We start from the raw sequence: 13409 nt of genomic DNA, 5'->3' as shown, positions 1-13409 counted from the left end.
GATGACATGTTTGCTGTTTGGTCTCATGGTCCAGACTCATTACATACATTTTTGGCACATCTTAACAGCCAACATCCTAAAATAAACTTCACTATAGAAAAAGAAAGTACCAATAGTCTTCCCTTTTTTAGATACACTAGTGACAGGACTTCCTAATAGCTCATTATCCTTCTCTATAAAACCCTCTCATACTGGTCAGTATTTATATACTGACCAGTACGAGAGGGTTAGTATTTATATAAACAATCACACCACCACCACCCTTCCCAATAGTATGGCATTCTCAAAACTCTTACTCACCAAGCCAAGACTATTTGGTCAAATGATTCAGCCCTTGAAACGCTTAGGGACTTTCGCAACGCCTTTTTAGCCAATGGCTACAGTCCATATAAAATAGATAAAATATTACATCCATCCCAATCCTCTTACACCCAACATGCGGGATCACAGCAAAACCATTCCCATTCCATATGTTTAAGGGTACATCATAAAAAATAGCCAACGTTCTTTCCAAATATGATCTCCATACAACTTAAAACCTTTCATTCAACTAGCTACTTTTATATGTTCTCCTAAAGATTGACTACATCCTCTTGAACATCTGGGAGTGTATGAAGATCTTTGTTCCTGCAAGTTAGTCTACTTTGGACAGACTGGTAGATCAGTTAACATACGCCTTGAAGAACATAAAAATTACATCTGAGATCTATGTAGCACGTCGGAATTAGCAGACTATGCTCTGGATACTCCTTCACATAGGATCAGATGGAGAAAAACATCTTTATTACATAGGAGTCATTAAAGCTCTGAGAGGCTATTCTTAGAATCAGCATCAGCTATGAAGCACTATCCCAACCTCAACAAGTATGGATACATTAATTTACCAAAGATCTGGAAGACTCAATAGCTGGACTTCTCTGAATTAATTTTGTAGTTACCTGAACCATAGAGGGCATCATGTAAGGACATTAGGTATCAGTTACAATTTAAATTGTTTCTACAATTATTTGGTTTAGTGCCATGTGCCTGTCACAATTATCATTGTGCTCTGATGATGCTGGGTAGAAAACCAGCAAAAATATTAGTGAGTTTAATAAATGTATTTTTTCCTCTTTGTGTTAGTTATACTGCTAAGCTTTATTATAGATAAAATCTAAGTAGTCTGATGAGCTGTTCTGGCTATCTATGCAATATATATATATATATATATATATATATATACATATACATACACACTCTGATCTTCAACTCCCTCTCCACAATCATCCCCAAATTTCAGGCCTCATCAAACTTCTACAGTTCAGTTCCATCGATATAGTACAATGACTTGTGATCTCTTCATCCAAAGTGCATGACTTTATACTTTAATGATATAGAAAACCTGTAGGATGAGTTAAATAAGCTGGTGACCATCATCTGTTACTCATACTGCCAGCCTTTTTAACTCATCTTGCAGGTTTTCTATTTATCTTCATTATTATTATTATATGAGCATCACTATCGAGTTAGAAGACATCACAGGAGATCCACACTAACCTTTATACACACAATACCTTAAACTCATTTCCTGTCAGGGCACTCACAACTACAATTCATTCCACTCATTCACCATTCTCTTAGAAAAAAATCTAGCCCATATACCCTTACTAACTACACACTCTTATGCAACTTCTAAGGATGACTCCAAGATTAGGGAAGAGCAACAGTGAATTGCTCTTCCCGTCAGCAAACAGCTGGATATTTCTCCTTAAACAATTTCCTATAGCACTGATATACAAATTAAATAACAGCACTCCAAGTACAGAACCCTATTGTACTCGGTCACCTGTTTTCTCCTGAATTCAATTCCCTCATATAGTACTCTTTGAAGTCTGCCCATCAGCAAATCTCTTATCCATATCACTAGTTTCACATCCAACCCTATTTGCTCCAATTGATGCAACTGGATCCATGCAATATCTGGTCAAAAGTGAGCAGATTACTAAAGCATGACCTACCTTTACAAATCCATGCCCCCCCCCACACACAAATACCACATTCCTGTTCACCCATTCCTAAATTCTACCTTTTACCAGCTTCTCCAATATCTTAACCAAAACTCCTGAGATATTGATGGGTGTGTAATTTGCTATCTCTATCTTGGGGGTGTCCTTTATGCATTGGAACTATTTTGTCATCTTTCCACTTTCCTGGCACACCTTCCCAGATCTCAGGCTTAAATTAAACAGCAAACGAAGCTGCCATTTCCCTTGCACATTATATAATAAACAGACTGATATCCCATCTAATCCCATGACTGTATTTGCACTAAGGTTTTTCAATATCCCAGGCATTTCCAATTTATCTACCTCTATTCTCACATATCTCCAACTGGATGGTATATACTTGCAAAACCATTACTCACTGTTGCCTATATTACCATAATCACTTCCTTGTTTTTCCTTTTACTTGCCACCACACTGTGAAAGAAATGTTTGGTATTTTCTTTAGCTTGCTTTGCCAGCCTTCTCTCATAATCATCTTCTGAATTCCTTACCATACTGATCACCTTTCTGGCTTGTGTCTTGTGCTGCTCATGAGCTTGCTGGTTGTTTTTTTCTTTATATACCCTCCACCTTGTTCAGTAACTTCTGCTTAATGATATTATTTTTCCATCTAACTCTTACCTTGTTTATCCTTCTGACTCTAAGTTATACAGTCTGATGCTGCTTCCTTCAAGCACCCTGTCTCCCTTGCGCTGCTAATATTTTTACCCTCCATTCAAGTTGGCTCCTCAGTTTGTTATTATCTGCTTTGTAATTTCACATAAACATCTTCTTAATAGAAAATTCTACACAACTGTCAATCTCCAAGGTCAAGGTTACATGATCGCTTTCCCGAGCTGGAGGCAATATCACTTTCACCAGATCTAGCATTCTTTGCACCCACAGTCCCCTTCATTACATACTATCTCAAGTAATCATTTCTTAGCAGCAGTTCCACCTTTCAATCTATGTCCTGATATTTGAAATCCCTCCCCCAATAATAACTTTGTCCTGAATTCATTCTTTTCATAGATGATGCATATCATTTGCATTCTCCCTTGCCCTCTCTAGCAGCAAACCAATTGTATATTTCACCTTGCTGACTCTATCCTGCACCAACTAGCCTGAAATGCAGAGTAATCAACATCTTGTAGCACTCCTACCGTTTTTTGGCTGCGATTTTTCTGCTATCATTAGCCTCAGTTTTACTAAGACAAAAGTTAATCTCGATCTAATTGGAGTCGCACACAATTTATGTGGTTTCAATTTATCGATCAGCTAATGCCTTTTTATTCCCATATAGGGCGTAGGTGAGGCTGTTTTAGCCCTATCTAACTTTTAGAGACTGAGTGGGCAGTTCGATATCCACTAGTAGCCAATCAGAGATAACTGGCCCAAAGCTATCACTAATTAAGCAGGCCACAGTGAAGATACGGCACAACAACAAGTGATGCCATCTCATGGTCCCTAACTCTAACACAATACTTTTAATGTCTGAAATAGTGTGGGTTTTATGGTCGATTTTCTTGAGTTTATGGGACAAAAAACCTGAGTTTCCAGGAGAAAAAACCCACTTGCCCATGCCAGAGATTGACTAACTCAGAAACCGGTCGAAAAAGGCTTAGTAAAAGTTCCTCTAGTCGGCAACTAGACTTGAACTTGAAGTCTATCTTCGGGCGACTTAGTGCTGAGGAGTGCCAACACCGCTTCCACTGAGCTACACAGGCTCTCGGTTTACAATTTATAAGCAATATCACTTTTTTTTTAACAAACAACTTTCCAGAGCACTAATTACATCTCATTTGGATTGCTGTACACAGATCTGGTCACTTAGTTATACTAGTGATAAGAAAATATTGGATAGAGAGTGCAGAGGTGAATAACTAACTCAGGACAGGAATATTGAGTATGAGGACAGACCAAAGGAATGTGGTCTTCAGAGCTTAGAAGATGGGAGAAGGGATGGTGATATGACTAAATATATAAATTGGTGAGAGGAGCCTATCAAATAGATACAGAGGAATTATTGCATAAGACAATGGGTGATGTGAGAACAAGAGGTCATCCCTGGAAACTAAGCAAAGGTAATGTAAGTAAGGAAGCTAAAAGGAGATTTTTTGCTTGGAAGGTGGTAAGTGCTCCAATACTGAACACATTCAAGGGAAGGTATGACAGTTATTGTGGTCTGTGAGTGTTCAACCTCCCACATTAAGTCTTTGAACTCCATGGAAGCTAGGAAGTAATGCTACCAATGAAGCTAGACCCCAAAAATTATTTTTTTTACAATGGTAATCCCACATAGAATGTTCAACCCTAGTAGGAAATGGACAGAAAGGTGAGGGGCTTTCCCCTCAACAATTTATTAATAGCAAATGTGATGTAAATAAGTAAAAAAATTATGTAAATACATAAAAAGGGAGGCTCTACTAATGGATAATACTCAAGAGAACAGACAAAAAAGGGAAAAAAACTTATTTTGTAAGTTTGGAGGTGAATTTTGAGAGGTGCTGAACATGTTGATACCAATTTTGATGAACGGTGATCATGAAAATACCTGTAGAAAATATATGCAGAAGAAACTGCACATCTGTGTGAAAGTAAGTTAATGAATGAGGGGGGGGGGAGAAAGAGAGAGAGAGAGAGAGGGGGTCATTATTCAACGATTGCTCTCTTCTGTTAAGGATTTCTAGGGGTCTTATGCATTTATGGGAGAGGGAGTATCATCCAAAATGTAAAAAGAGTTGTGATCTATATGATATTAACAATTTATAATAATTGTTAACATTGCTCAGAGGCATAATAATGCTTGGAGTAAAAGTGAGAGCCTAATTTCTTGGATGCTTAGGAAGCAATACTGTAATATGTTTATAATAAGAAACATTGGAGACTAGCATTATTGCAGGAAGATATCTCATTTTGTCTAGAGATTTCAGTATTTTCAAAAGCAAACCTGGAAGAAATGTTTGTTTGCTTTTTTGCAAGAAATAAGATAACCCTAAGTTTTGACAAGGTTGTCAGAATCTTGTTGAAGAATGGTTTAAGATTGGAATTTAGGATTGAAAAAGTGGATGTATTCAGATGTTTGGTTCATTTATATAGTGCAAAGTTTGTGAAATGAGAAAGAAGTGCAATATTGATATAAAAGGGGAGGGGGGAAAAGAGGGAGAGAGAGACGCTTAAAAGAGTAGCACTCTTTTAAGCATCTGTGGTTGCCCAACATTAACTGCAGTGTTTGCAGTTAATGTGATTGATCCATTAACTGCTAAATAAAGATCCATTTTTTATGTGACTCTCACACAAAAGGTTGCAAACCTATACAGCAGCATCATGGGTGGAGTAAGGATTTTGTCTACCTTTAATTATTTTTTTGTAATTTTTTGTATGTGTTTATTTTACTTAATCCAAATAAATTTTAATTTTTTTAGCTCGAGAGACCAAATACGCAACTTTTTCAAGCATCTTTAAGCCTCCAATAAACATGGTGGTAGTTTTGCATCAAGCAAATGAATTTCATCTACCACCTAAAGACAATCACAAACATCCATTTCTGCAATGAGTTTTAAACCTGCAACCTATTGGAATGGATATACTATACTATTCAAACTGCCCTGGCAATCTATCACTACATGTAATGTGTGATAGATTGCCAGGACACCATCAATTGGAAGGTAATTATGAAGCCTTTGTGCAACCTTTATCAAACAGAATAAAGGGAAAACACTGAAGTATTTTCTGCAAACTTTTCAATGGAATTTGTTTTAAAGATGGGTGGCTTGAGCAAGAGTGCTGTGTGAACTAGATTTATTGGCCAAACAACTAATACTATATGCCTAGTTTATTATGTCTGTTAATTGTGTATGTTCTTTAACACATCTGCTTGTTTATGACATGAAAAATATTTTCCAGGAAGAAAAAAAATGCTTCCACCTTCTTATGAGACAGATATCTCATTGTCAGTTGAAAAGCTCTAATATAGATTCCTTGCAGTTTCATCATATCCAAATCCTATTACATGGGATTTGAATCCAGGTCTTTTCAATAAAGGCCAAATAACAAGAGATCCTGGTGAGTGATAAGATCTCCTTTTGACTGACTACTGCAAAATCCATATTATCAATTGTTTATTAGTTGAGAGGTTTCCAGGTAGCATAAAAGTGCTTAGTAATGGATTTCTCAATTACTTTCCCTGTCCATTCTCAGGACATGTCCAATCATTTCCATCTGCATCTTTTTTTTTTTTATTATTTTTTTTTTATTTAGTATTTTTTTTAGTTAATTGGAAATACTTTTTTATGTTATTTATATAATTCATCAGTATATGCTGGGGCCAAAATATTTAAAATATTTTATGCAAACACTTGTTTCAACAGTCTTAATGTTGTGTTGCTATTTTGGTTTTATTATAATATTTGTGGATGATCTCTATAAACTGTTCAATTTTCTTAAAGCAGTAGTTGCTTTTGTCAATCTCTGCATTACATCCATTTCAGTTCCACCATCAGTATTAGCTCTGAAGTATTCTGCACTTCTATTGCATTTTGGGCAATTTTAATTTCTTTCTGGAATTGTCATTTAATTTAAGAACTTTTGTTTTATTCATGTTTATTTTAAGTCCAATTTTGCTTGTATATCAGTGTTTTCAAAATTATGTTATCTGTATAATCTTAGATCTTCCAGCTGTGATATAGGATTCCATTTTAAAAATTCTTCCCCTTAAAAACTTGAAGGGGAAGAATTTTTCATAATCCAATCAATGATTATCCTAAAAAGCAGTCCAGACATTGTGCAATCTTGTCTCACACCAGCCTTTATCTCAAATCATTCTGATATTGTTTGCTGTGCAATGACACTTATACTTCCTTTATACGTTTTTTTTTATTATTATTATTATCATCACATATTTGCCAGAAATTCCATAAGTTATAATAATTATCCATAGTATCTCTCTATCAATACTATCAACAATTATCCATAATACATCAATACCTAAATTCTGCACTTTGTGCACTGAGTGGGCTAACATACCTAAATTCTGCACTGAGTGGGCTAACATTTTGATTTGATGAAATCAAAATGTTAGCCCACTCTCATTCATCTCCAGTATTCAAAAGCCCTAGATTAATCTCCTTCCAGTTATGCTGCTCTGATTCTTATTGAGTAATATTATTGGGTGAAAGTAAGTGGCTTTTTTTTTTCTTTATCTAGAATAAAGTACATTTAATGCAATCCCCTTTACTCTAGATATTTTGATATTAATTTAATAGGCATATTTTAAATGGCTATGCAGATTTCAATAACTTAGAAGGTAACCATATGCTTCTTATGGAATACACAAATTTCAAATGGAAGCAGTTTTAGCAAGGTCAAATACAGAAAAGTAAATTACTTTTATAGAATAAATCAATATAAAATTACACATTACACAAAGGCATTCTTCAGAAAAAGTTCTGAGATTGATCACACTCTAAAGTAGGAAACTTTAAATTCTGTACTCTGGGTAGTGGCCCTTCCCTTAATGCATAACATTGTACATATCCACAAGGAGATGTGTTTTGCATTATGGGAGATACTGAGATAGGAGTGATGTTAGCTTGCTCCACCTTTGCAACGAGTTTCCCAGTGTTGTACTACCTTACCCCAGTCCTTAAGATACTTTTAGGCACAAACTTTGTTTGCTCACACTTGGATAAAGGATTAAGCTAAATTTATTATAGTCTAACCAAGTGAAAAATAAACTTTCAACATCTTTCTCTAAATCCAGAGTAATTTAATAAAAAGGTGGCACACCGTTTGGCAACTCCTATAGGTAGAGATGACCTTTCTAATGCTTCTGCCTGGTATCTCCACTTGGGCCTGGCTCCCACTGAAGAGACCTCAATAAAGGGCGAAAGTAGTCTGGATAGTGGCCCTTCCCTTAATGCATAACATTTTACATATCCACAAGGAGATGTGCTTTGCATTATGGAAGATACTGAGATAGGAGTGATGTTAGCTTGCTCCACCTTTGCAATGAATTGCCTGGTGTTCCTGGTGTTGAAAGTCCTGAAGATACTTTCAGGCACAAACTTTGTTTGCTCACACTTGGATAAAGGATTAAACTAAATTTATTAAATTCTGTACACATCTAATGAGATGTTTTTTGCTTAAGTCTGAACTAAGTTAGTGTTGTTGAACATATGTTCATAGCAAATAGAGTAGTGTTCTGCTTAAAATGGCCTCTTTCATTGGCTATGGCTAGTTGTTTTTAATAGAGTGCATGCTGCTTTTTTTTATTTTTCATGATAGTCCCATACATGAAAGGCTGGGCAACCTATAGTACATTAACACCATGTAAGAAGGAAGAGCTGTGGATTGTATTTCCTGTGAAACACATAGGATGGGAGTCTGTTCTAGAAGGCAGCAGTAGAAGAGATAAGGAGGAGTGGGTTTGTAGTTGAAATGTGAAGTGAAGAGCTGCTAGACGTGCTTCAAATGATTTAACAGAAAATGGAGAGAGATTACTGCTGCTGGTTTGGGTGAACACTGGACATGGAAGAATTTGTAGAAGTAAAAGCAGCAAAAACTGTATCCCTATGTGAGAGTGAGTGGAGTGACAAATCTCATGAGAGATTGGTCACTAATTGCTCTCTTCTGTATTGAGTCATGGAATTTTAGGGAGCTCTTTTGAGGCACCACCTCAGATGCACACTCAGCATTCACTGGTTGAACAGATTTGTGATATTGTATAGGATTAATAGCATATCAGAGGTAAAGTAACACACACACACACACACACACACACACACACACACACACACACACACACACACACACACACACACACACACACAAGTGAAAGAGAAGTCTTAATATTTTTGCTGGGGAACTATGTGTTCATTTCAAAAGATCTCATCTTGTCTAGAGATTTGAGTGTTATTAGGAGTAAGACTAAGAGAAAATAGTTCTTTTTTTTTGTGGAAAATAAGACAGAACTGTGTTTTGTTGGTAATAAAACTGACATGTTGTCTGAGCCCATTGAAGAATGGTTAGAGATCAGAATTTAGATTAATAGAAGTTACTGTTCTGGAGGTTGTGATGATTTGTGTGTGTGTGTGTGTGTGTGTGTGTGTGTGTGTGTGTGTGTGTGTGTGTGTGTGCACGCGACATGGTTTTGTAGAAAAATTTTGTAACAACTTGAACCATTGCAAAATGTTTTATGTGTATTCATAAAGTGGTATCAGATTTCTATACTGAAATCTAGACACACAAATAAGATCCTAGATATGATTGAGCTATTGCTCAAACTGAATAAGAATTCAGCAATAGGGACTGATGGGATATCAGCAAGTGTGCTAAAAGCATGTTCAGCTGAACTGGCTATTTCTTTGACCAGGCTGTTTAACATGAGTCTCAAAACAGGGATGATTCCACAGGAATGGAAAGAATGTATGGTAATTCCATCGCACAAGGGTGTGTAAAGACCAATGTATCCAACTATTGACCAATTAGTATCTCAGCAGTGGTGGTGAAGATTTTGAAAAAATTGGTTAGGGCATGCATTCAGAAACGGGTTGACAGTGAATCTCTACTTTGCAATGAGCAACATGGGTTTACTAAGAGGGGAAGGTCATGTTTTAGCAACTTCCTCACATTCTATAACAAGGTTACCATTGAACTAGAAAAGGGAAATGAATACACCATGATATTTTTGGATTTTGCTACGACTTTTGACAGAATACAGCATGGAAGACTGTTGTATACATTGAAGAATATGGGTTTGGATTAGAATATCAGTGTGGATAAGAGGATGGCTGACTGACAGATATCAAAAAAGCAGTATATGGGGATGTGAGTCTGCAAAAGTTAAGGTAACCAGTGGTGTATCACAAGGATCAGTGCTTGGTCCACTGTTATTCAATCTATACATTAATGATATTGGGAAGGATTTGACAAGTGACATACAGCTATTTGCTGATGATGAAAAGATAGGTAGTGTAATCAGGAATGCTGCTGATATGCAGTACTTGCAGAATGATTTGAATAGGCTGCAATTGTGCACATGGGAAAATGGATGTCAGTTTAATGTTACTAAATATAAAGTCATTCACTTCGGCATGATTGGATATTCAATGTTATTATATTGGTGGGATTATGCTTGAAGAAACTGATGAGGCTAGGGATCTTGGAGTGTTAGCAGATAGGAAGTTAACGTTCAGAGGCCATGTAGCAAAGATTGCAAATACAACTCAAAAGATAATTGCAATGCTGAAACAAATGTTTACATGTAAAGATAAGAATGTTATTTTGCCTCTTTACAAGGCCTTGATAAGACTTCACTTGGACTATTGTGTGCAGGTTTGGTCTCCTGGTTTCAAGAGAGTACAAAGGAGTACAAAGTGAAAATGATATCAGGATTGTGGAATACTGATTATGAAGACAGATTGAGAATTTGTAGACTGCAGACACTAGAAAACAGGAGAAAGAGGAGTGATATGATTGAGACTTACAAACTTCTGAAAGGATTTCAACTGATGGAATTTTTCAATTTATAGAGGGTGGGGAAAGGACAAGGGGGGCATCCTTGGAAGCTGAGAATGAATGCAACTAAGAAGGGGATGAGGGCTAGATTTTTCTCTCATAGGGTAGTGTGTGTTTGGAATGGACTGCACAGGATGTTGTGAGTGCAAGAAGTGTGAATGAATTCAAGAATAAGTATGATAGCTGGTGAGTGTAGTATGTGCCTCCCTCGATGAGTACCTGACTCCTTGGAGGTCTCTCTTAATAATAATAATATATGTATATTGCTAAGATAAGTATATTACCATTCTATTCTTAAAATTCAAATCTTAACTTCCACAATAATTACTTAAATTGAGTCTTTACACTTCTATACACAAAAAAGAAAAACAGTTTAGTAATTCTAAGCTAAATAAATTTGTAAAATGGAATATACAACATTCTGAAGTAAACTTTAATAACAAAAAATATCTTAAGTTCTAAAAAAAAAAAAAAAAAAAAAACTGAATAAATCACAGCTTATCTGGGACTAAAATATGCCAGCTAAAAAGAACATCTATCTATTAAATTCAGCTGTACTTCAAATAAAAGTTGAATGGAGCAACTTCATTGACTTCATTAACATTAGCAGAAACAATTCTTTTTCTGGAAAATCTTGGTAAAACTGTAGAATTCTTATTTACAATAAAATATAGAAAAGTTCAGGTCTGGACAATAAATCCTCAATTTTGAATACTACAGCATTCCTCCTTTAAATACTTCTAGAAAAACTACAAAAAACATTCTTTCTACTTTCTTCTTCAAGATTTGCAATTTTTTCTCCCTCTTTCTGTACAAAGAATTTTCAAGGAAAAATTATTAAATACTCAAAAGTTTAACTTCCACATATGTTCTTTGAAATACAGACACAAAGTCATTACTGTTCTAATGGAAATTTTTAATATCTGTTAAACATTCTTCTTTCTATATGAAAAACTTCATGTATATATATCAAGTTCCTAAAAGTTCCTTTAACATCTTTCCACTTGTTATTCTAGTTACTTTTGTAACATAACTGCTAACATTTTAAAATGTCCTTTCTTTATGAAAGACTATTATTACTGGAACTTTACACTAACTTGTTCCAAATATTCTTCCATTTTTTCTATATCTGGTCTACCACAGTTGTCTCAGCTGTTTACTAGTTACTGTATTATTTTCACTCACACATAATCCAGTGCACATAATACTACCAATTTCCACTTCAGTCATGAAGTGAGAGAAAATACCATCATTACATGTTATCCTCATGATACTTTGCTTTAAAGCAGTAAAAACTCACACTTTTAGTAAAATAAGTAAGTCTTTTAACTTATGTATTTTAAAAATATGCAAACATTAAATTGAAATTTTTTTCTGGATAGACTATCTCATAATCATGTTGGAAGTTTTTCAACTTTTCCACTTGGTTATACTATAAATTAAGATGCTAAGAAATTATATTCTTGGCTTAATCTTTTATCCAAGTGATACTTCTTTATCCAAGTGATATTTATCCTGAAGATACTTCAGGACAGGCAACTCATATATAGAGGCTAATGACTTCACATCACTTGCCTTAGTATCCCATAATGCAAAGCACATATTCTTACAGATATGTATAATGCTATGCAATTATACTAAGGCAAGTGATGTGAATGAGAGTTTGTTGAATGAAAAGGAGGGCAGTCATCAACAAAACTGTGTATAATTTTGGTGGTCCACTGGAGTAGGTCACTGATATATATAGAAGGAAGCACTGATATAAAAAAAATATATGCTTTTATAACTGTTTTGTATGAGAGCAGCACACGATCCAGCCTATAATCATAAGAGTTAATCTCATGCCTGATTTCTCATGATACCCCATGTATACAGAGATCAAGGACAATTCAAGTCTGAAGAATCTAATGTTCATGCATGCATACACACATACTGAGCTCTGATGAAGGAACATTAGAGTAAAAGGAAAGGAAGGGGCTAGTGATTTGCTACAGGAATCAATCATTTAGCTGTTATTGTTTAATATTTATATAAATGACACTGAGGATAATTTGAAGGAAGTTCTCTCTTTAGCTGATGGTACAAGTTTGGAAGGAAGATAACAAGTCTGATATTGTGTTCTGTCAAGAGGAAGTAGACTATAGACATGAAATGATGTTACCAAATGTACACATTTTACATTTTGGTTTGAAGAGATTGTAAACTATGTATATCAACAGGATTTCACAACAAAAACCTGATGAAAAGATAAGAGATCCAGAACTGAAGAGGAATTGATATTTAAGAGGAACTGAAGTTTAGGGAACACACACACATTGCGAAAGACAATACAGAGGATTGTTGTCAGGTTGAAACATAAGTTTGACAATTAGGAATAAGGAAGTTATCATTCCTCTATACATCCTGATGCAATATCAACTGGAAGCTGTGTTCAAATTTTGGAAAGTAGAGGTATGAAGAGCAGATTTCTCTTATGGTGACTAGAATGGAATTCCAGAGAGAAGGATAGGTACATTGACTATGTGAATGAATTTAAGAAAGTATGACAAGTTTTGTGTGTGTGTGGATAGAAGAGCCTTCCTTCATGAGATTTATTACTGTAACAGAAGTGCTTGAATAATAACAGTATTACTAGAGTTCGAAGTTCCTTACCTTTAGGCTCATATCTGTATAGGAGAACAGGCATGCCTTCATCCAGTGAACATACAGCTATCATGTGTTCATGAGGATGATAATCAACACAAGAAACAGGACCTCGATAAGGCAATTTCAAATATTCTGCTAATTTTTTTCCTAATAAGAAAAGAAAAAGTTTAATGTAAAATTACCACTCAAATTTTATTTACTTTTACTTCCAAAACTGCTTTG

The 13409-nt window shown here is 35.3% G+C and overlaps 1 protein-coding gene across 8 annotated transcripts in view; it reads right to left on the bottom strand.

The window, feature by feature from the left end:
• LOC150107493 (jouberin-like) overlaps positions 1-13409 on the bottom strand; it is a 422644-nt gene that overhangs the window by 70765 nt on the left and 338470 nt on the right. For all 8 annotated transcript variants that reach the window (XM_090391911.1, XM_090391912.1, XM_090391908.1 and 5 more), the window contains one exon: positions 13194-13334. In XM_090391911.1, coding sequence (XP_090248037.1) covers positions 13194-13334 — 141 coding nt within the window. The remainder of the gene's footprint in view (positions 1-13193; positions 13335-13409) is intronic.

The sequence above is a fragment of the Typopeltis vanoorti genome, chromosome 4 (genome assembly GCF_054136105.1).
Source record: "Typopeltis vanoorti isolate ZY-2024b chromosome 4, IOZ_Tvanoo_1.0, whole genome shotgun sequence".
Taxonomy (NCBI): domain Eukaryota; kingdom Metazoa; phylum Arthropoda; class Arachnida; order Uropygi; family Thelyphonidae; genus Typopeltis; species Typopeltis vanoorti.
Note: the sequence above shows the minus strand (reverse complement) of the source record. Positions and strands in the feature narration are given on the sequence as shown.